This window comes from Talpa occidentalis, unplaced genomic scaffold (assembly GCF_014898055.3).
Source record: "Talpa occidentalis isolate TD23 unplaced genomic scaffold, MPIMG_talOcc4v2.1 talOcc4.10, whole genome shotgun sequence".
In the NCBI taxonomy this organism is placed as follows: domain Eukaryota; kingdom Metazoa; phylum Chordata; class Mammalia; order Eulipotyphla; family Talpidae; genus Talpa; species Talpa occidentalis.
In genome coordinates this window covers 20,526,817-20,550,896 of record NW_023600993.1, presented here as the reverse complement: position 1 = coordinate 20,550,896, position 24,080 = coordinate 20,526,817, and the positions used below count along the sequence as shown (strand labels likewise).

The following is a 24,080-nucleotide window of genomic DNA, read 5'->3' as shown; positions in this document are numbered from 1 at the left end:
TTCCTTGATAATTATAAAAACATCTTTTCTAAGATCAGAAAATTAAAAACTGTCCAAAAACATGATAAATACTCAAATTGCACGTCTTAATTTGTAAATTTCTGACTTTAAACTCACCTGCAATTGATTTTGACTTGCTATTTAAGGTACACATTTACAGTGAAATCTCACCACCACCACCACCACCCCCCCAGTTGCCAATCTGATCTTCCAGTATCAATAAATGAATTCTCTCTCTTCTTGTTCTTGGTGACTCTCTCATAATATATTTTGAACACCCTAACTTTTCTGTAGATTTCATCAGGATTCTGAATCAAGTTCATGTTCCATCTTTTGTCACTGGCTCACCCCAACCCCAAATATATATCATCCACCAAATCCAGCAGTCTCTAATCCAATACATCTCTAAATCAGTGGTCTTCATATTTGCTGTAAACCCTAAGCTCAAGCCACCATCATCTTGTGCTTAGCCCCAAAATTAGCTCTCTAGCTTCCATTCTTGACTATTAATTTTTTGAAAGGATAGCAAGGAGATCATTTAAAAATATACATTAAACCTTATCTCTCCATTGTTTATAAACTTCCAATAGCTTCTTATAGCATATACACTAAAATGTCAAATGCTTATAAGCAGTTTACACATCCCTGATGCCTTGGCCCCAGCCTACCTCTCATGTCATTCTCTAGCCACAATTTCCAGAACCAGTTGCCTTTCAGGTTTTAAAATACAGTAATCTGGGGCCTCCCTGGTGGTACAGGGGTTAAATACATCGCTGTCAAGCTACTGCCAGCCACTACAGCACAAATTTGATCCCCTGCTGGCCAGGGAGCAACCCATATGGCACAGCAGACCTCTCCTGACTCGCCTTCTGCTCCCCTCAGCAGTGTATTTCGGTAGATCCACCTGTTCTGCTCCCCGCTCTCTCTGGTGAATCCTCTCATTCCCTGTACCTCTGGCTTACACCCCAGTTCTTGTATGCATAAATAAGGAAATCTTAAAAAAAAATGCAGTAATCTGGTCCTCACCTCAAGGTTGTTCTGCTTCCTGCCCCTCTGCTGAGAATGTGTTTCCTTCCCAGTCTGACTCTGGGGCATCACTGCAGACTCACTAACTCCAGGTGGTCTTCCCTAAGCATCTTTCAAGAGCTGCTGTCCTATTAGCTTTGCATCTGACCTGCTCTATTTTTTCTATCACTCTTATTATAGCCTGAAATTGACTTCCATGCTTTTTTGTTTGTTTGTTTTCCATCTCCTTTTATAAATTCCTTGAAAGAAAAGATCTCATCTGTCTTCTTCATGATCATAAATCCAACACTTACAATAGTTCATCTCTCTTAGTGAGTGTTCCACAGCTATTTGTTGGATGGGTGGGTGGTGTGGTGTACAGCTGGGAACTCCCTGTTTATAGGCACTCTTTTCTCCAACACCCCTGTGTCTTATACATTGAATTATCGCCCACAAATTTATTTTTCCCTTTTCCATAACTTACAGCTCTAGGTTTGTGTCATCCCCATATCCTGGGGTGTTTTCATGTCTCCAGGCACAGAGATTGCTTCAGTGGTCAGCAGAATTTCTCGTTCCCACAGAGAGTGGAGGAACAGCTGGAAGTTTCTGGAAAAGACCCTCTTTTCTCTTCAGTCTTATTAAAACATGCGCAATCCCACTGAAAACACCAGAAGGCTTTTTTTTCCAATGGAGAAAGACATAATGAAATCAAGAAACTACCTAAAGATAAATGAAGATATACATAAACACATTGTTTTCTTTTTTCTAAAATACAAGTTTAAAAAATTTAGTTCATTTTCTCTTTTTAATTTTAGGTTATAATTTCATTTAAAGCTAAATACCGGATGGTGTCACTCATAGCAGGAATTTAGAAAACCTAAATAAGGGACCAGGAAAAAGACTAATTAATACAAAGTAAAAATCAAAATCAACAAGCAACTATAAACCAGAGACACACTACGGGGGCAGCGGGGAGAGGAAGGACTAGGGTCAAAAATAAGGGGGGGTGCAATTGTATGGGGAATATAACCAAAATGAAAATGCATACATTGTGCAAAAATGAAAAATGATGTAAGAATTATATAAAATAAAATATTAAAAAAATAAAGCTACGACTTTATAGATATTGACAAGCTAATTCTAAAATTCAGATGGCTCTAAAAAGACCCTCCCAAAGCTATAGTTTTAGCTTTATCTCAGTTTAGAAATGTTCTGTTATCATTTCATTACTCTTTGAAACACACTTTAGTTCCATTGTGGATTACTCCTTTAGTTGAAATAATGTTATAAAAGGTGATTAGTTAGCTTTTATAAATTCCAAAGTGATTCATTTGAAATATCCAAATTCGTATTGTTAATTTATCAAATTTTTTTTCTGCAGAGCTCAAAAATCATTATCTTGCACTTTCAATTAAGGATATGTGTGAGGGTTAAATAGTAGTTGGGGTGGAGGGGATTAAAAGTAATTTTGAAAAATTGAGATTGAAAGGTAATTTATGGTTCTCACTAATAACAATTTGTACAAAAGTCTTCAAATTTTGAAATGCCCAGCCCCAAATCTTGAAAAGTAAATAGTGGCATCTCATTATTATAGTTTGCCCATTGTGCATTGCAAGGATAAGAATAAATCCAAATATTGACTCCGTAGTTCTTTCTTATATCTTGTCATCAATTCTTTTTAGAGAGAGAAGATATTGAAGTTTAACAGCTATTCCTAATGAAGAAGTGGCTTAACTGTCCTAGCTGTCACACTCTACAATATCTGAGAGTTTTCAGCAGAAAAATAATTGGCCACTTTTCTCATGTTCAGAAAGGGGAAATCCGAGGGAAATTGCAGCATTTTTATAAATCTGGGACATGTCCCCTCTTCCTGCAAGCTGTTGCTGCAGTTCATTTGTATCCAAGTGTACATGATGAACCCCTAAATACAAGACAGTGATTAAAGGTACGCAGTTGTCCTTTCTAGACAAGACAATATACTGACAAGAGTGTTACTTCCTGTATTTAAAAGTGCTGCTAAAGAGATTAACAGAGACACCCACTCCTCTTCTGGGGAATCAGGTTTAAGTCTGTGTTCAACAGTGACAACACTAGCCAGATCTTTGAAGAACTAGGCATGCAAAAATGAGTGAGTGCTAATCAATTGATGAGTAATAATCTTTTATTTATTTAAACATTTGCTCTTTCTAGATAACATCTTTAAAATAATTTTTCCTTGATATTAAAGTGTCTTTGTTATTGCCATTTGTTGTTTAGTTCGGCGTTACCAGTAACCTTTGCAGATCCTATCTCTTCATCAGAGTGACATTAGAAAATCAATTTTTTTTTTAATATTTTATTTTTGTGTAGGGCCTCCCCGGTGGCGCAGCGGACTGAGCGCCACACTGTGAAGTTGTCCACAGCCTCTGCAGTGCGGGTTCCATTCCCACCCGGCAAGAGAGAAACCCACATAGCGCTGCTCCCCTCAGCGGTGTCTTTGGTCCATCTGCCTGTTCTGCTCCCTGCTCTGTCTCTGGTGAATTCTCTCACCCTCCCGGCCTCTGACCTGTACCCGAGTTCTTGTATAAATAAATAAATCTTAAAAAAAAATTTTATTTTTGTGTAGAAGAACTGGGATGTAGGCCAGAGGTGTGTGTGTGGGAGGAGAGGATTCACCAGAGACAGAGTGGGGAGCAGAGCAGGCAGATCTACTGGAAAACATTGCTGAGGGGAGTACTGGGCAAAACAGAAAAGGTCTGGGTTAGCACCCTGGCCAGAATCAATCAGGCCATGGTGGTGATAGCACTGAGACTTAATCCCTAGGCCATCAGGGAGGCCCTAGAGAATCAATTGATTAACGATCTCAGATCAATTCAGTATTCAACAAACTAAGCTGGTACAAGGAAATCAATTGTCTATCAAAATTTTGTGCAAATATATTCTGACAATCAATACCATTTCTAGGGATTTAAAGAAATAGGACACATGTAAAGATGTATATGCAAAGATGTTTATTTTAGTATTGCTTATAACAGGAAAAATTGAACTAATGTTTGTATGTTTACATATTACATATATTTATGGCACATTATGTCCAACCATATCTGGAAAGGTCAATAGTTGTTAAGATTAGGATGCTGATGCAAATTACCATAAACATTAAGCCAACTATTACCTGAGAAGTCGGGCAGGTCCAACCATTAGTAGCTCAAGTAAGTCACCAAGGATCCAGATTCTTTGCTTCTCTTTCACCTGTAACTTGAGCATTGGGTTCCCCTGAGGAGATTCCCCTCCTGGTCCCAAAGTGGTATCAGAGGCTATCAGGCTGCTTGCTTCCTTCTTCTACTGAAGAAGAATTATGAAATGAAAAAAACCTCTATTTTAACCATTGACTCCAAGTCATCCCCTTCTATCTGAACCATAGCAATGGAAATAACATCTACTGATTGGCTTAACTAAAGAGGCTCTCCTGCTATTGGGCAGGGAATCACTTTTTTCCTGAGTCATGAGGGAGAGAAATAAATTGGATTTTTTTTTTTAGAAAACTCACATGTGGCAAGATGAACACTAAGTAGACACCCACTGATGTCCTATAACCACAAAAGCTGAGTGCTTATAACTTGGAGATTGGGTTATGAGTATTTAGGGTTTTTTTTTTTTTTCTCCTTCTCATGCCTTTTTTTTTTTTTTTTTTTTTAACAAAGAGTATAAACCATCAAAGGGAGACATTTTCCCTTGATTGTAAAAAAGAAATATCAGTGGAAAAGCTAGACCAGAATTCAGAGATATCACTAACTTCATCTTTATGTGCTAGAAATTTTCAACCAAGGCAATTGTTTGAAAGTCATAAATATATAAGATGAAAGAAAATGAAGGCATTCCCTCTGACATTCTGTGGATTTCCTCATCCCTCACTGCTTGGTCAACAAGTGATATCTATAGGTGTTCAACAATTCCTAGAGGAAATGCAAGCATTCCTAAGCATTTGGTGCTTGAATACTAGAAAACAGAAGAAATGTATGCTAAATCTTCCCATCTACTTCCTGCCTCCCTTTCATTTTTCCTTCCTTCTTTAACTTGATATCCCTTCCCTTAAAACTCCCTAGCATTGTTATAATGAAGTCCTAAGAATATAAGGTGTCAAGCATAAATAGCCCATGATTTTTAAATGTTACTGACCTTGTTTTTTTTTTTTTTTAAAGTATGCAGCCAAAAATTAGAGGAAACCAGACAAGTATGTCAGGCTGTTAATGAAAATATTAGGTTGTTTTAAATAAAATAGTGTTATGGGCCTACTTGGTGGTGCAGTGGTTAAAGACAGCGGCACCATCAAGCTGTTGCCAGCCATTGTATCATGAGTTCAATCCCCGGCAAGGGAGCTGACCCACATGGCACGGCAGACCTCTCCTGTCTCCCCCACTGCTCCCCTCAGCAGTGTCTTTCGATACATCCTCCTCTTCTGCTCCCCACTCTGTCTCTGGTGAATTCTCTTAACTCTTGCACCTCTGGCCTGCACCCCAGTTCTTGTATGCATAAATATTTTTTTTTAAAAGCTGTTATGACCCAGAAATTCACTCCTGTGTGTATAGACCTGACAAAAATTTAATTCTGACATTCACCAACGGACATGTTCGAGAACGTTCTATGCATAACCATGCAAACTGTAAACAACACAAATGTCTCCAGAAATTTGGATACATTTCAAATTCACACAGTGGAATATTACACAGTAAGGAAAACGAACTAAAGCAGCTACTGAAAACAGGAATGAATATCCCACACAAGCTGAGTGAAAGAAGCCAGACACAAAGAACACACTCTAAGATTCCACTAATACAGAATTCCAAAATCCGGAAAACTACTTGATGATAGAAGTCAAAATGGTTATCAACTCTTAGGAGGCAGTGACCAGAAGGGGGCGCCCCAGCATCCCGCACCCCTCCATGCGCTGAAGCTTACAGCGCACTTCCAAAGAGCAGCTTAGGGTGCTTGGGCTCCTTCCAGAGTTCCGCGGGGCCCGAAGGGAATGTAGGCAGTGCCTCAGATCAGCCACACTCCCTGGGCCTTTGGCAGCACGGGATTCCTGGTCCCCATCTGCCCAACCTCATCCCCGCCCCCTGCAGCCGATCCTCGCGGGATGCTAATGGGGCTGACTGTCCCCTCCAGGTCCTCCGCTTTGATCCGCATCGGGACCGTCTAGCAGATCGCTCCCCCGAGCACGAGCCTCCGGATCAGCGGGCAGCGTCCAAGAGCGTGTTTACCTGCTTCTGGGGTTTCAGAAGAAAAACAACGCGGGGGGATCACAAAGGAAGGAAAAATCCCACAGAGAGGCCCAGGCGGGGCTCTGCGCACGCTGAGCGAGGGGGCGCTGCGCCTTCCGCAGCGCAAACCTCTCCTCCCGCAGCGTTTCCGGAGGCCTGGTCGGAGGACGGTAGCGCAGCTGCAAGGAAAGCCCCCAAAGCACCTATATAATTTATTTAAGCGCTTCCCGCCAGTGGTGCCTCCGGGATCTGCTGAGCTAGCAAAAACTCCGACTTCTCCAGGAACTAACTTCAGAATGTATTGTAAGTGAAAAAAGTAAAGTGTTGAAGAGGGTGTATAAAAGCGTGCAGAGGGGTGAGCAGATCAGGAGAAATTCAGGCGCATAGAAGTATTGCTTGTGCAAACATATAATAAATCCCAAAATACACACTAGAAATAAGTGGCTGCCTCCAGGCAGAGGCGGGAGATGTGGCCAAAAAACAACAAAACATTAAAAACAAAAAACAACCTGGTGGCTTTTTGAGACTTCTTTTAAAAGGATTATACAAGTGTGTCTGTAGATATATATTTTGTGTTGTATTTTGTAAGGTGTTATAGCCACTGTCTTCTGTCGTACAAGATATTTATTCTATACCCCACCATGCAATATGTTGTATATTACACATATACATAAATATATCTCGGATTGATGGAATTTTAAAAGTCTGTTCATCTCTTGGAGGCGGACCTAACGTTCAGAGAGAAAGATTCGCGGCGTGAAAAAGCAGAGGGAAGATTAAAGGAATTATCTGGGATCCTCCCCCCAATATCTTTTCACTCAAGAGAAGTGCGTGTTCGTGGGTAATGAGTCCAAGAAGTTCGTCCACACGAGTGTAACCCGGAGCGCATTTGGAGATCTTAGTCATCGTTGGGGTAAAAGTCAGGAACCCGCGCGCAGCGAGAACCGTCAAAACCTTCCTGGCTCGGGCACAGAAGCCCGAGTTCCAGTCCCTGCCTGGACTTCTGGAGTTGGATTTTTGTTTTTGTTTTTTTTGCTCAGGCCGCCTAGCAGGGCTGCTTGATGGACTGATTGTGAGTCAGAATAGGGGCATTCCAGGCGCGCTCGGAGCCCCTAAAAGCCTCCGGGCGGAACTGGCTTCTCTGTGGGCGAGTGCGCTGTACCCGACGCGCGTGCTGCGGGGTTAGAGCAGACTCAGAAATCCCGCGCGCGAGAGAAAGACCCTAAGGACAGTCTCGCCTCCCCGCCCCGTTCAATGCAAAGGCCTCGAGACAGCGGCGAAAAAGTGCAGTACGTCTCCAAAATCCCAGCCCTGGAGAGAGTGTGGGACCCACGCTTAGGAGCCTGGCCGCTGCGTTCCGAATCTGGGGGTGTGGAGAGAGATGGAAACCCTCAGGCAGGAGGAGGAGCGGCGGCTGTTGCTTTACCACTGCACCCTTTGCCAGCCCCTCCTCCATAAAAACTCAGCACCCCGAGATCCCAGTTTTCTATTAAAGGTTTTAGAGTTCCAGGGAGAGACCACCGCTCCCCCAGCTCAGGGATAGCCTGGATCTGCCAACAATTTGTATTGCCCTTCGGCAAGTTTACTCTCCCAGGCTTGGTTTTCCTTATCTGTAAAATGGGGGTGATAATGACCTGCCTCTGTGAGTTGGTAGTGAGGGTTTCAATGGGCAATTCTATGCCAAGGACTGGGCCAGGCCCAAACTGGTAGAAAGCAATCCCGTGCCGCGCCTAGTTACCCCAAGCAACAGTGACCAATTCTAATCCAGAATTGGGGTGAAATTATGGAGCCCATCTTTCTCCAAAGAGACTTATTCTGGAAGACCAGCGACTGCAGATGGGCACCAAACAGGTCCACTGCTTCCAACAGCGCTTCCCCATTCCAATGCCTACCTTGGAGCCTTCCTCCTTAAAGAAAACAATGACCAGCACACCGCCCCATTCACACGTAATTAACCTCTCCATTGGAAGCCCTAGCAGCTCCAGCTGCCTAGATTCCAATCACTTGGCTAACATTTTTAGTTGTGTGCCTTTGGATAAGAAACTTCACCTCTGCAAGCATCATTTTACTCCCCTGTAAAATGGGAGAACATTCTAAGATGCTGATTGTACAAGTAAAGCAGTCTGGCCTATAGTCTGCTGCTGTGGAGTCAAGGAGAAACTGTTCTGGAAAAGTCAGGCCTAGGGCCTCCCTGGTTAAGACACAACCTATGAAGCTACCCACAGCCACTGAAGCATGAGTTCGATTCCCAGCCTACCAGGGAGCTACCCACATGGCACAGCAGACTTCTCCTGTCTCGCCCGCAGCTCCCCTCAGCAGTGTATTTCAGTCAGTCTGCCTGTTCTGTTCCCCACTCTGTCTTTGGTGAGTCCTCACCACCCCCTGCACCTCTGGCCTGTACCCCAGTTCTTATATGCATAAATAAGATTCCACCCGGTCTTTGGGCCGGTGGGCTGGGGTCCTGTCCACTCCACACCACTAAGCAGCAGCCCGCTGGGGATGGTCTTGCTCGGCCCCAGTCCTCTCACGTTGCAGATGCCGCCACTGAGGCCCGCAGGGCCCCTCGGCCTGTGGATCGAGATGGCGCGCTTTTCGGGACGCCGGGTGCTGGGTGCCTGCTCCGGGAGCAAGAACCTTGCGGGAGGCTTCAGACGACTCCCTTAACTCCCTCGTCATCGGGCGTTTAACCAAGTGGGTGGAGAACAAAATCTGAGCTCAATACCCTATTTTCTTTCTTTGACTAGTAATCTGCCGGAACCGCAAAATCTCGGCGGGGGGCGGGAGGGCGGAGAGGCCTGGGAAAAACAGAATGCTAATGGCGGCCTGGTGGGGGCGGAAGGCGCAGCCGGGTTAGGGCGCCTGGGCCGCCTACCTTTGAAGTGCCCCTCTCCAGCCTCGCTCGCGGGGAGGGCGCTTATTTTCTACCCCCTTCTGTGGACTAGAAGGAAGCTGATAGAACAACTGGGAACTATCCCCTCAGGTTCTGACCAACTAACTCACCTCTGCTTCCTATGTCTGCTTCAGGTAGCCTTTCACCTTTTTGCTCCTGGTCTCCTCCCCCGTCAGACAGGGAATCTGGAGGAGGAAGACTAAGCTTCATTCATCCTAATTTAGCGCCAGTTATCTAGTGAGACTGGGGAAAGTGAAGTCAAGTGTGATGGGTAATAATAAGAAAGACATTAGATTTTCTTGTATGCCAGGTGCTGATCTAATGACATTATGTATGTATGCTAGTGTTGCCAATAGGAACAGGAACAGAGAGGTTAAAGACCTTGTACAAACTCACAAAGCTTGTTAAACCTTGGGTTCACAAACATGCAGTTCTACATAAAACGTTCTGCTTTTCTCTCAGGAGCCTGAAATGGGAGAAGGCTAAGGAATGATCTTTGGTCTCTCTATCCTGAAGACCTTCTCTTCTTTTTCCCTTCCCTTTCACTCTCTTCCTTGGTTGTGTGATGGACTTAATCCTCTCTGCTCACTAACTCCCCAATCTAGACTTCCTCTCTCCCCATTTCTCACATAGGGTCTTTGAGGGTGGCTTTCAGCTGCCCCTATCATATCCAAGCTGGGTTGGCAGGACTGGACTCAGTCCACCTGTTGTGGACATCCTGCAGCACCTGTATCATTGAGGGGCCTTCTGTGGTGGCATTAATTTCCTCAGGCTCTGCCAACTCTGTTAGTGATGTGCAAGTGACTTATGACCAGGGTAACATTTCTTCTTGGTTGCCTGGTATCTGCTCTTATTAACAGCTGGACTGTAGTTCTGGCATTAACTTCTCTTTTCCTGCAGAAGAATGTCAACATTGGCATTCACAGGAAAAGTCATGCAATAATGTAAGAATTTTGGATTAGGAAAGGTCTTTGAAAGCTTTTTTTTTTTTTTAATCTTTAAAAGGATCTTTTAAAAAGGTAGAAATACCAAGTCCATTAATTTAAGAAGACGTGTGTTTTCTTTTTCTTATAGAAATAAAGCATTTTTAATTTAGACTTCATGGTTGTAAAGCCTGAGACTTGACACTGACCTTGGGCCATTTTAGCTGTTTTAATTTACATTTACTAGCCCTTTTCCTTTAATTAATAGATGGGCATGTACCAAGACTTTGAAAGTGCAAAAATAAGGAAGACCACTTAAGCCCTATATAATTCTTTCATATTTTAATATAGGATTAATTAGCCAAACAGAACCATAATTTAAGAACATTTTATTTACTGTGCCTCATGTGACTTTTCTTGTTCTTTGTGTGACTCTATGCCCTTCCATAAATATAATGGTAAAGAAACAGCAGTTCAATCCAGAAACTGATTTGCAGTTTAAAAAAAACCACTTTCATAAACAATTTCTTGAGTCAATGCTTAAGGATCTTTTTTTGTAGTAAGTAAACTTTTGATGTGTCTACTAACTTTCATTCCAATATTTCCCCATCTTTCCTGTTGCATTTGACATTCTAAATATATGGATTGATGGCTAATAGTTTAAATTGGTCATTTTTGTTTGAAAAAAAATACACTGGGTTTAATATAACCCTTTACCTCACACATTTGTAGATCTGGTGATTTCTTTAAGTCAAGTGATCTGTCTATCCCATTGTCAAGGTGAAATACAAATCCTTATAAAAGTGAAACTGGGTTAGTGGAGCATCTTGCTGTTGTCAGCAAAATCAAAACCACTTGTTTTTGCCAAAATGTTTTATCTTACGGGACATTTTCTTAAAAAAAAAAAAAAAAAAGGGCACCATGAACAACCTTACAGTGATGAAAACCCCTTCCCCCCTTGGAAAGCACAGAGGAGGTGGCAGATCTGGCCATCAGAGAACAAAGGGCCAAAGAGTGAACCTGAGATGCTGAAATAAACTGTAACATCAACAAAGAAAAGGCCATAGATAAATAGTAAAAGGACCAACTTGCCACAAAAAACCCATTGACATTTTCCCAGAGTCCAGGCGAAGAGCTGGTGACCGGGTAATGTTGGAATGTTTTCCTAGGGTTAAAAGGAGAACCGGCAGCAAGTCTGTTCAGAATTTACAAAGTGTTTGAATAACACGGACAGTGTTTTGATAACACATTTTTAGCGGGGGTGAAAATAATAGAATTTATTGGGACATTTATATGGGCCCCCTTGGTTGTATGTGGGGGGTGGGAGGTAAAACATATATCATTGCTCATCTACAACTCACCCTGTAATTTATTCAAACACCATGTAGTTTATACCTACTCGTCATATGTATTTGATGAGTAATACTGCTCCTCAATTTTGCTTCTCAAAGATTGAATGCAATGAAAGTGGTTACCTTTAATGGGGAGAAAGGAGTAAAATGGGCACCTGGCTGGGCTGGCAGTAACTTTGTGTTATTACGATAAGGAAGCTTTAAGTTGGTATTATTGCTTGAGACAATAGAGCATGAGATCTTGAATAGGCTCATGCTCAGAGTTGGCCTTGGCTTTGTGGTAGCATTCAAAGGATTCTGCTTGCTCTACCTCAGGCTGCAAGGTGCAAGATTTGAGTTAATCCAGCCGGCATTTGGGTCTGGGGTTCCAAAGGCTCTCCACGTTTCCTCCCCAATGTTGATGTTTTTGCTCAGTGTATTCCAATACACTGTCAGTTGAGCCACATAAAACCAGGCACCTTTCAATAAATGTCTCATTTGGATTTCATGAAGCTTGGGGTGTAATTGAAATCAAACAGCAAACAGACTGGAAGTCTCTGTTATTTGCCCACCCCATCTAAGGAGGGAGCTGCCTGAAATATTCTCTGAAGCCCCTGCGTTAGCTTTCTTTACCGTTCCTATTTCTGGGAAAGAGCTTGGATTTTAAAGTGTCATGGCTGGGATGCATGAAAATAAATTTTTATGCGCCTTTCGAGGGCTTAAATAAAACTGAGCTAGCGCAAGGAAAATCCATATCAAGTAGGAAATCACAGACTTGCTCATCCATAACTCTTCTGGCATTTAGACTATATATTCCATGTATGATAATAATGCAACTAAGTAATTAATACAGAATCTTTAGATGAAATTTCTTTATCTCTATGCAGGCAGCAAAGTATCTTTAGTTGAAACTCTTTTTCACTATGTTAAAAAGGGAATTTGTAATATCATTGATAAATGTAATACAAATTATGTATAAATTTTCCACGTATCAAAACCAGATTTGTAGAGCCTAAATTTTTATTCTCTTTGAATTCCTCTTTGTCTCTCCATTTGTAAAACGTGATAAAGTTTGGATAAAATAATACATACGTTGGGGGAGGGAGAGATATAAACTTCAATTTCCTGCCCCAAGAATCAACACTAATGGTGATTACACTTACTGTGTATATATTTAATAATGAGGCAGCCCTCGAAGTGAACCCACGCGCTCTCAAGAGCTCGTTCTGGGGCTGGAATAAAATCAGCCCTTTCTGATGTGGCGCGGGAGACAGCTGGCCCACGTTATTTGCGCCAGAGTGGGTCGGAACGATGCCTGTTGCCTGCGATGGCACTTTGCCACGCGCAGCCTTACCCTGGCCACCTCGAAAGCGAATTGAAGAGATCCCGAGGCCGTTTCTCACTGGGATGAAGTGCAAAACTGCCATCTACCACTGGCCACCCTATCTTCAAATAACGTGAAATTCGATCTCACCCCCCAACTTTCCCCTCAAACAGCCAGCAGCTCAGGTCAAGGATTACGCGGTGGTGCCGCTGAATCCTAATCAGGACCTACTAGCCTGGGGCTACTTCGCCGAGCCCAAGCGCGCGTCTCCTTGCTGTCCAGGCGCTCACGTTGCCTCCACGAACCCTCCACGTTCAAAATCATTTTCAAAAGCACGACATCTTCGAATTCCTCAAGACTTCTCTGGATCAAAATAAGAGCTGGGAGGAGGGAGTGGTTGGAGGAATGATCAGATCAGAGAACCAAGCTAAGCCCGAACTGAAGAGGTGGGACCAAGGGCACGGAGCGCCGGGTTGAGCGCGCTCCGGGCCGCCTTTCCCCGGATGCGCCCCCAGGATGCAGTGGCCCAGGACCTAGGAGGCTTCTGCGCCGGCCCCACTGATCTTAATGTGTCCCCTCCCTTAGCTGAGCGACCTGAAAACCTGTGTGAGCTCCAGGTTTTTCATCATCACGGAAAACCTGCGAAGTGCCCTGCAGTGTCCGAGTGCATCGAGGACTGCCTCGCTCTGTAACCCAGACGTGGCGATGCTGGTGCAGCTGCGGTTTGAACCCAGATTGGAAAGCTTTGCGCCGGCCTGCACTCACTAGTGTGCGCTCAACAAACCTGTGGTCGCCTCATCTGTTGTGGGCACGGAGTTTTCCCGTGTGATCGAGTTCGGTTGGGGAAGCAGAGTCCCCGCATCTCAGCCGGAAAATGCGCTCCCAGAGCGATTACAAGTCGCGTCTATAATTGCTTATTAACAGCGAATATCCAGGCTGCTTTTTATCCGCAACAAAACGTCTCCCCCCTTCCAATAATAAAAAAAAATAAAATAAAATATGATGGCACCGCCCTTTACTGTCTGCGGAAACGCAGAGGAGAAACAGGCAGCTGGGGCAAAAGGGCTTAATTCAATATCAAACTGATTATTTCACTAATTATTCTACCTTCTGTGCAGAGCTGCAGAGGAGAGTCGCGGGGAATCTTAGCCGCGCGGCTGCTGGGGAACCTTTGTTTCTTCGTGTCAGGCCCAACTGAAGACGAAGGAAGAGGGTGGAGATCTGGGACTCAGGGAAACCTGGCGGTGTGGATTTTAAATTGGGGGGTGTGGGTGTGTGTGTAAACGCGATTGCCTCCCGAAAGCGGGTGTGTTGGCGTGGGGATGAGGGTATTCCCAGTATCCCACCTCGCCGGGGTTTCTGATTCATAAAGTAAGGTTTTCGTGCTCAAGAATGGCAGTGTGCTCTCACTGTCCCTGGAATCCCAAAAGCCCAGCGTGAGGTTACTCTTCACAAATTCTTCTCATTGGATAAAAGGATGGAACCAAGCAAAAAAAAAAAAAAAAAAAAAAAAGGTGGTTCCGGTGTGTTGAAGGCCAGGGAGTGCTCCCCCATCGGGAGGAACGTGAGCCTGAAGTTACAGCCCCTGACTAGGAGAAAGACTTCGCTAGGGCCTCTCCCCAACTCGCCCCATATCCCCACCCTCAAGGACCCGAGCCTCCCTGCACGCCATCAGCTACTCCCTCCTGCCTCTAAATGCTGTTCTGTCCCCTCATCCCCCGCTTAGAGCTCTGAGATCTGCTGTGCCAAAAGTGGAACCCGCTACGGAGACGCCCCCCAACCCTGTTCCCCTAAACTCCAGCGAAATACAGACACCTAGATTGATTCACACAGCAGGACAGAGTCTAAAAAAAAAAATGTTTTTTAAGACTAAAGAAAAAGAAAGTCACAGGCGACTTGATCCAATTAGTAAATGCCTAATTGAATTAGTGTCACCTCCATCAGCCAATAGGAGGGTCCTGGGGCTGTTTGGGCCGCGAATCCCCTCCCTGGCCGCACATATATAAAGCAGCCAATGACAGCCTGCAAGTTTCCAAGTGGTCAACTTGACGGCGGGTTGGCAGTGAGAAGAAGGGCCGACAGGGTAGCGCTGCTGGGTGGATGGGGGCAGAGACCTAAGTTCTTTTCTTCCGGGGTGTGAGTGTGGGTGGAGGGTAGAGGGTCCAGAGAGGCAACAAGGACGGTCAAAGAAAAGTAAAGCGCTTCTCGGTCAGTTTCCACCTCCGGCCTTCAAAGCCAGGGCGCTTTCCTTGAGGAAAGAGCGCTGGTTCAGGGCGCGCTCTTGCGCGCCTCACCGTCCGCTCCTCTCCAGGTGGGTAGCTCCTGCACAGGAGGAAGGGGAAGGTAACTTCCCCTCGGAAGAGGGCGCTGGCTCCCCCATCCTGCCTTTATAATAAGGCCGAGGGAGGAGAGGAAGCAGCCAGCTGCGGTCTGCGCTTTGCAAAGCATGCAGTTAGGGGAGCAGCTCTTGGTGAGCTCGGTGAACCTGCCTGGCGCGCACTTCTACCCTTTGGAGAGTGCGCGGGGCGGAGGCGGCGGAAACGCCGGCCACCTCCAGGGCGCAGCCCCCTCGCCACAGAGGTTGGACTTAGACAAAGCGCCCAAGAAGTTCTCGGGCAGTCTCTCGTGCGAGACGGGGAGCGGGGAATCCTCAGCAGCCAGCGCGGGGGCCCCCGCGGCCATGCTCAGTGACGCCGACACCGGGGACGCCTTTGCCAACGCCGCAGCAGTGGCCAAACCAGGGCCCCCGGACGGCCGCAAGGGCTCCCCCTGCGGGGAGGAGGAGCTGCCCTCAGCCGCCGTGGCCGCTGCGGCTGCCGCAGCTGCTGCCACCGCGCGCTACTCCATGGACAGTCTGAGTTCCGAGCGCTACTACCTCCAGTCCCCCGGGCCTCAGGGCTCCGAACTGGCCGCGCCCTGCTCGCTCTTCCCGTACCAGGCGGCAGCCGGGGCGCCCCACGGATCTGTGTACCCGACTCCCAACGGGGCGCGCTACCCCTACGGCTCCATGCTGCCCCCCGGCGGCTTCCCGGCGGCTGTGTGCCCACCCGGGCGGGCACAGTTTGGCCCCGGAGCCGGCGCGAGCAGCGGCGCGGGCGGCAGCGGCCCCGGGGGAGGCGGCCCGGGCGCCTATCAGTATGGCCAGGGGGCTCCGCTTTATGGGCCCTACCCCGGGGCGGCAACCGCGGGCTCCTGCGGAGGTTTGGGGGGACTAGGGGTTCCTGGTTCCGGCTTCCGTGCCCACGTCTACCTGTGCAACCGGCCTCTGTGGCTCAAATTCCACCGCCACCAAACGGAGATGATCATTACGAAACAGGGCAGGTGAGCGTCGCGCGGAGGGGCTGCGGGGCGCGGGGTGAAGAGCAAACGCGTGGTCCTGGGAAAGGCCGAGGGTGATGGGGCTGTGCCCACTCGCTCCGCGCTTTCCTAGTAATGTTTTTCCGCGCGCAGCTGAGTGGAGGCGCAGCGTCTCCATTCTGGTGTCCCTCCTAGCGCCCGCACCCGGGGTTTGTGCGGGGTGCTGTTATGGCTTCTTTCCCTTGTGCTCCCCTCGGTACCCCCTCGCCTGCTCCGAGGAGCAGGAGGCTGAGGTGGAAATGGAAACTGGGGCTTGGCCGCAAAGATGCTTCTGCTAGATCCTCGCGCACGGCTGTGCGCGGGTCCCTGCAGGCGGGCGAGGAGCCTTGGATAAGGAAAGCCCCAGGGTTGGCCTCCGGAGCGCAGGAGATGGGCTCCCGCAGTTTTAGGCGCCAGGGTCTCCACGGGGTGCCCGGGAGAAATGGGCTTGAGCACCGGCAAAGGAGGGTGTTGGTCCGGGTAGTTGATTAGGCGGATCCTGAAGCCAGACCTGGCTGGGGTTCTGAAGTGAGAAAGTTCTGATCCGCATCCCACGGCCAACAGTGGTTCCTCCTGAGGCAGGTGAGGGCTGGGTGCCCGCGAGAGAACGCTCACAGGGCGGCTCCTTACCAATAGAATTTTTTATTTTACAAGAACAACTTGATGTTGCGCGCTGAAACTTGTATGCATAAAAATTAGTGCTTTTAACATCCTAAAAATTAGGCGTATCTTCAGGCATCATGAACTTGAATGGCGAGAGGACGCAGAAGCACTTGAGTTTAGGAAATGCTGACTTTGACTTTGGTGCAAATTATTTCGGAAAAGAGGGAGATATTGCAAGAGTGGCCAGCTCAAAACCATTTTACGTATTAAGGGCCACCTTCCCGGCCCGCGTTGTGTTCCCTGTAGACTTTTAAAAAACGATTCTTCGACCCTACCCCGGTGTCCACAAGCTGGACCGAATTGTGTCTGTTCTCCTGCATCCCAACTTAAATCGCTCATCCTGGTTCTCTGTTCCCTTGCGCAGGCGCATGTTTCCTTTCTTGAGCTTCAACATAAACGGACTCAATCCCACCGCCCACTACAACGTGTTCGTAGAGGTGGTGCTGGCAGACCCCAACCACTGGCGCTTCCAGGGGGGCAAGTGGGTGACCTGCGGCAAAGCCGACAATAACATGCAGGGTGAGGAAAGAGAGGGCCCGGCGGGGAGGAGCGGGTGGGGACCCTTGATCTGGAAGACTCGCATTTAAATTTAGCTCATCCCATCCCTAGCCCTCCAACCTGGGGCTCAGAGGTGTTAGTACGAGTTTCTTTTTGTTGATTGTTTGCTAGAGAAAGAGAGAATTGCTAAGTCAGATTTCCTGCCTCCCCTCCCAATAAAATTTGAACATGGCCCTACCCACCCACTGCCCATCCTTTCTTTTGAGAAACTAAGTGTCTTATTAGGCTCCCTGGGTAGCAAGGATCCCTGGCAAACTAATAGTCACTGGAGAAAGCCCTTCCCAAAGTTGAGTCTACTCATAAAGTTCCAACCACCAGGTGTTGCCCTTCCAGCTTTAGAAGGCCCCAAATTCACCTCCAAAAGACCTCTCCTGGGCTGCATTTTAATATTTGAGATATTGTTAAGATGAGTGCCTTGTCCGAGGATATCCTGGGAGGTTATCAGGGGAGTCCAGTTTTGGTCTCTGTTGACCTTCTTAAACAGCTGGTGCTGGGAAGATTTGTATGGGAAGTCTTGCTCTTCAGTTTTGCCCCCCCCCCCATAGGCCTCCCCTACCTCCATTTTAAACAGTCCTATATTCTTGGGTTTTCTGTTTTGTTTCATTTTCTCGTAGGTAATAAAATGTACGTTCACCCAGAGTCTCCTAATACTGGTTCCCACTGGATGAGACAGGAGATTTCCTTTGGGAAATTAAAACTCACCAATAACAAAGGCGCAAATAACAACAACACCCAGGTAGAGTGACAGGAGGGTATCTTCTGGCTGGCCAGCGCTTTTCTAATGAGAGTCCATCCGTCTCTATATTTATACTATTTGCAGTTGTTACTTGTTTGCTAGCCTGCATCTCATCTTTATTTTCTTTTCACCTTTCTCATTTTCGCTTTCTTGTTAAAATTTGATAACAGTGAGTTGAGTGTTAGAACAGAAATACTGAAGTCTTTGGGGGGCTTGGGGACAGCAAGAGAAAGGCGTGTTTGTCCAACAGGCACTCCCAGCTGTGTTTTAAATTTCAAAAATGGCAACGATAAGGTATTGAAAATGGCCATAGAAAAAGAAAGCTGTTGGTGGGAAGCAAGCAGGGGCCCCAACCCCAAATATGCTTTATCGAAAATTTGTATTGAATATCTAAGCCACTTTTTTTGAAAACTTGGCAACTTTTTTTCTATACCATTTCCAGATGATCGTTCTACAGTCTTTACACAAGTACCAGCCCCGGCTGCACATTGTTGAAGTTACTGAGGATGGCGTGGAGGACTTGAACGAGCCCTCGAAGACGCAAACCTTTACCTTCTCAGAAACACAGTTCATTGCAGTGACTGCCTACCAAAACACCGATGTGAGTGCCCCCAGATACCCCAAGAATCTCTAGAGCTCGGTCTGGTGGGATAAAGAACTCAACAGTTATTTTTCTCCTCTATCTAGATCACTCAACTAAAGATTGATCATAACCCCTTTGCAAAAGGCTTCAGGGACAACTACGATTCGTAAGTGCAGCTTTTATTCATATTTGCAAGGTCATCTTGGAACAGAATATATATAATATCATACTTCGCTGGGAACACATTCTAGGAAGAGCTTTTTCATGTTGGGGATTTTTACTTTTTTTTTTTTTTTTTTGCCTTGACTAATCTTGCTTTAGAATTTTCACAGAAGGGTTTTGCTAATTTCTAAAGAAACATTAAGGGCTTAAAATGAGCAGCTTTTTTTTTTAACATTTAAGTAGAGATTTGAAATTTTCATAATCTGCATTTATATACCTTCCTTTTCATTTGATCATCTTTTTGCCCTCTGGGGAGCAGGTATTACTACTCCCCCCCCCCCGTTTTTTTTTACATAAGAAAAACCCCTGAAACTCAGAATATGTAATTTTCACAACATCAAACAGCAAGGCCCCCCCCAAAGTGCCTTTTTAGATTTAGTTTTTCACCACTGAGCATTCTTTCCATCACACAAATGAGGGAGGGTTGCTTTGAGTTCAAGTTGTAGGCCTTACAGAGTAAGATTTTCTGTCCTTTAAATAAGTAGTGCCTGGGAGGAAACTATTTTCTTCTATGCTGGAGATTTCCCCCATGAGCCAAGAGTTCAGCTAACATGGCCCAGTGCATCTTCCACCTCCGTTTCTCCCCTCCAACAGACCAGTGCTCCCGGTACAGACAACCATCAGTTTCAGAACCTTTTTAATTTCTGGGAGGTGGTTTGTTTGGGAACAACATTGGGGTTTTTTTTTTTAAGTGTTTCTCTTTATATTGTAGCATGTACACCGCTTCAGAAAATGACAGGTTAACTCCATCTCCCACGGATTCTCCTAGATCCCATCAGATTGTCCCTGGAGGTCGGTACGGCGTTCAGTCCTTCTTCCCGGAGCCCTTTGTCAACACTTTACCTCAAGCCCGATATTATAATGGCGAGAGAACCGTGCCACAGACCAACGGCCTCCTTTCACCCCAACAGAGCGAAGAGGTGGCCAACCCTCCCCAGCGGTGGCTTGTCACACCTGTCCAGCAGCCTGGGACCAACAAACTAGACATCGGTTCCTATGAGTCTGAATATACTTCTAGCACCTTGCTCCCGTATGGTATTAAGTCCTTGCCCCTCCAGACGTCCCATGCCCTGGGGTATTACCCTGACCCAACCTTCCCTGCCATGGCAGGCTGGGGCAGTCGAGGTTCGTATCAGAGGAAGATGGCCGCTGGACTCCCATGGACCTCCAGAACAAGCCCTCCTGTGTTCTCTGAAGACCAGCTCTCCAAGGAGAAAGTCAAAGAAGAAATTAGCTCTTCTTGGATAGAGACACCCCCTTCCATCAAGTCTCTGGATTCCAATGATTCAGGGGTGTACACCAGTGCTTGTAAGCGAAGGCGACTGTCTCCTAGCACCTCTAGTAATGAAAATTCTCCCTCCATAAAGTGTGAGGACATTAACGCTGAAGAGTACAGTAAAGACACCTCAAAAGGCATGGGGGGGTACTATGCTTTTTACACAACTCCCTAAAGAGTTATTTTAACCTCGTAAAAATGAGCTAACTTTTTGCAAATGGACTTGGTGGTGTTTTTTGTTGTCTTCTTTGCCTAGGTTGCCAAAAAGAAGTTTGCCTTCCACCTTGATGCATCCTGTTTTGTGCAATTCTCTAAAAGAAGGTGCCAAAGCTTTTTGATTGCTGCAGGTAACTGAAACAAACCTAGCAATTTTTTTTCTTTTTAAAATAAAGTTAATGGAGGACTTTAAAGTGTTTTAAAATTTGAAGGCTATTCAAGGTTCTGGATTTTTATTTATTGGAGACACTAAACATTCAGAGATCCAGGCTGTGAAGATTGAGTGCTGAGTGCTATCAAGTTAGTTGAAGGCTTTGGCCCTCCATTTCTATTTGTAAATCCCTAAGCAAATAGAAGCCCAGAGAGTTACAGTGGGCTTTTGCTTTTGAAAGAGAAGGGCTGGGCCTTCCTTCAGCTTCAACTGGGGACTCTATGCTCTTACCTTCAGCTAGGGACAGAAGATGTTAGGCCTGGGAGGCAAAAAAAAACTTTTGTGAAGGTGCTGGTTTTCCCTGACTGTAATTCCTCCCTGGCTTTTGAAACAAGCCATGTTTGCCCTAGTTCAGGATAGCCTCACTTGTTAGGCCTCTGCTTTATGCAGGGGTGGCTCGTGAGACTCAGGAGTGGCCAAGGGAGGGAGTTTCTCGAAAAAGAAAAAAGAATTAAAAAATGTACAGTCGTGTGTGCTTAGATACACTGTAGAATAAAGTGGACTATATTGTACAAATAGCCTACATAGGAATCTGAGATTATGTAAAATCGGTGCTTTGGCTTTGTAAAGAATTCGCAAATCACCTAACAGCTGCAGGGGCAGGGGGAGAGTTTCCTCTCATTATCCCCACCATATTCGAGAATATTCTGTTTACTTCTTAGATAGTTAAGAATGTATTCAGCTACTCTGTACTAACTTGAAACGTGTTTAAGGAAAACCCATTTCATCCTCTTCCTTTGCCCCCACTCCCACTACCCAACTTGGTAAGGTGAAGAAACTAAAACCTGATACCACCGCTCCTATAGGCTTTTTAGAGATCTTGAATTTTTATGTACAGTCTTAGTCATTTTTAATAAATGTGGTTCATTAAGGGAACAGGCATAGCTCTGTCTTCTGTACTATGGGTTTTAATATTTATTTTAAAGATTTTATTTTGCTTTCCCAACATGAACGTTGCCCCTGCCCACCCCCCAAATGATCACTGTAACTAGGGGTTGGGATGTTTTTAATCTTTATTCCTTGAAGACGATTGGGGTCATTTCCTCACCCCACTGGGAAGTCTGGACAATGGGTACTGGGGGCTGGACAATGGGTACTGACGCCGCTGAGATGCAAGGTTGTGGCCCCCAGGCTTACTGCAAGCCTGGAAAACCTCCGCCCCCCGCCCTTGGCGTCCTGGTCTTGTCTTGGCCGGTGGCCACTTAGTCCTCTGGGCTTTTTCCTAGGCTTGCTTGGGGCACCCATACCTGGACCAGTGTGTGCTCCCCGGAAACCCCCGCGGCCCCTTGAACACCCAAGAGCTCCGGCTCCCTGAGGTGTCGCGGGGCTCGGGGGCCACCCACAGCTCGGCTTCTGCGCCCACCTGCGGCTTTCTTCCACCCCGAGTCTCTCGGGGTTACCCCTCCTCCGCAGGCTGCCCACCGCGGTAGCTGCTTGCACGAAGCGCGCCCGAGACGCTGGGCGTCGGGGTTGGGGCCCGGGCCCGCGCGCCCCCGACCTTTGAGGATGCAGGCGCCCCTTGCTCGCCTTCCTGCGGACAGCCGCGGGGGGGTGATAAGCGTCAAGTTGAGCTCGGTTTATTCGGGTCTCATTCCTGGGGCGGGAGAAGGCCGTCCCATCTCCGGGCTGCGCCCTGGGCCTGCTGAAGAGTTAAAGATTGGGGCGGGGGGGTCTTTTGTCCCCCTGCCAGACGCCCCGCCAGGCTTATCAGCAGCCGGCTTCTGGCTCAGCTTGCAAACCTTCCCAGCCCCTTCCTGATCTTCCCGGGGTAAAGGTCTGGCGGGGAAGGTCATTCTGCAAACTGCGTGACGCGGAAATGCAGCTGCTAAGAGGATTAGCTGCTGGGAGGCGAGCAATCAGCCGGGCCCCCTCCCCTTCCGCGCCCAATTAAGGTCTCCAGGAGCTGGTGGCTCCCCTCGCCCCCCGTTTTCCATTCCCTCCACCCTTTCTGCAGCCCGAGTTCTTTCCGCGCCGTCGGTGACCGTGGGGACTCAGACTGTACCCCAAGTTTCCGACTGTGGCTGCCCACGACGCTTTGGCAAAGCCACCCCGAATTTTACGCGGGCGAGAGGGGCGAAAGGTGTGAAGATTTCGTTTATGTGTATTAATTGTAAATGAAAGATTCAGACTGAGGTGGGGTGAAGATGCGGAGTCCCCCTAACCTGGTCACAGCACCACCCCCTCCCCTGTCCGACCCCATGGAAGCATCGCGCGTTGGGAGATGCGATGGAATCTCCAAACGCGCTCAGATTTTCTCCTGTTCTGCCCTCTAGAAAGCCCGAAAATGCTAATCACCACCGGGATAAAGCCGACTCCAGCCCCAGTCTATTTAGAGTCCTGTATATTTTTGCACCGTACAGTAAAAAAGAACCTGGTACTTGTGAAAAGTCCCTCACGGTGTTTAATAGAAACGTAAGTGGCTGAGTGGCCCCAATTAACACCTTGTGATAAGGCATTCCTAAGATGGAGTGTCAGACACCAAATTGTGAAGAGATGTATCTAATTAATCCTCCTAGGATGACACCGATAAACAAGCCTCTATTTAAATAAAGATCAAGGGCTCGGCGCCCGGTTTGTTTACATTCTCCCCCAGGGTCCCAGCGTTTGCGCCCGCGCGGGCGGCGTTCCCTGCCTTGGGTGGAGACGCAGCTTGGGGCAGGGGGTGGGTGGGGGGCGGGGGGCCGGTGCTGGCTGACCGGGGTTCGCCTCTCCTCGCTTCTTCCCCGTGCAGAAAGAAGCACACCCTAATACAAACTGCAACAGAAGAGTAAAAGAAGGGCCAAAGGACCCGGCTTTGCAAATACCGTTGTCATTTTCCACGTGTTTTCCTTTACATCGCCACTTTTTGTTAGTTCTGTTTTTCCTTATTTTTTTTTTTTTAAGATTTATTTATTTATGCATGCAAGAGCTGGGGCACAGGCCAGAGGTGCGGGGTGGGGGTGGGGTGAGAGGATCCACCAGAGACAGAGTGGGGAACAGAACAGGCGCATTGACTGAAACACACTGCTGAGGGGAGCAGTGGGTGAGACAGGAGAGGCCTGCTTTGCCATGTGGGATTCTCCCTGGCCGGGGATCGAACTCGTGCTGCAGTGGCTGCAGACAGCTTCATAGGTTGTGCCTTACCCCCCTGCGCCACCAGGGAGGCCCCGTTTCTCCCTTTTCTTTAAGGCAAAAGAAAAAAAGCAGCAGCTCACACGTCGACCCTGAAAGTCTTTCTGTTTAGGGCAGAAGTGGGCGCAGGGCCTCCCTCTGCCGCCCCACCCCGCCCCGGCACGAGTTCGCTCCCCGCGGTTGCTGGATTCCTTCTGTTTGGTTTAGAAGTCGAAAATTGCTAGCGCCGAGGGTAGCTCTCCTGGGGGTGGCATGGGGAGCCTCCTTCCCCCCAACCCCCCACCCCGTCTCCGGGAAAGGCTGGAAGAGCCAGAAAAGAAACAGGACAGGAGGAAGCTGCTTTACTGCCATTCTGGGAACTAGACCCGGGGGTCGGAGCTCGTTTGGAGTCTGCAGCGCCGCACCTTCCAATTCCGCAGCGGAGGGTTTGGAGACTCCAAAACCGCTTTTGGTCT

At 47.2% G+C, this 24,080-nt stretch overlaps 1 protein-coding gene across 2 annotated transcripts; it reads left to right on the top strand.

Moving 5' to 3' along the window:
* Positions 1-15,130: 15,130 nt before the first annotated feature.
* Positions 15,131-20,944, top strand: EOMES (eomesodermin). Of its 2 annotated transcripts, none has more exons than XM_037519922.2 (6): positions 15,131-16,034; positions 17,077-17,231; positions 17,885-18,006; positions 18,449-18,607; positions 18,694-18,755; positions 19,581-20,944. In XM_037519922.2, the coding sequence occupies exons 1-6, from the start codon at positions 15,160-15,162 to the stop codon at positions 20,260-20,262; spliced, it is 2,055 nt and encodes a 684-aa protein (XP_037375819.1). In that variant the 5' UTR covers positions 15,131-15,159; the 3' UTR covers positions 20,263-20,944. The 2 variants fall into 2 exon arrangements, with proteins under 2 accessions (XP_037375819.1, XP_037375812.1); XM_037519915.2 differs by having other exon boundaries at positions 19,524-20,944.
* The last annotated feature ends 3,136 nt before the right edge of the window (positions 20,945-24,080 follow it).

What these genes read in the sequence shown, in the direction of transcription:
- EOMES (XM_037519915.2), top strand. Translation starts at nt 15,160, where the DNA reads ATGCAGTTAGGGGAGCAGCTCTTGGTGAGCTCGGTGAACCTGCCTGGC. An exon ending in CTGCCTACCAAAACACCGAT is followed by an intron (nt 18,608 to 18,693) that starts GTGAGTGCCCCC and finishes TCCTCTATCTAG; the next exon opens with ATCACTCAACTAAAGATTGA. An exon ending in TTCAGGGACAACTACGATTC is followed by an intron (nt 18,756 to 19,523) that starts GTAAGTGCAGCT and finishes TTTATATTGTAG; the next exon opens with CATGTACACCGCTTCAGAAA.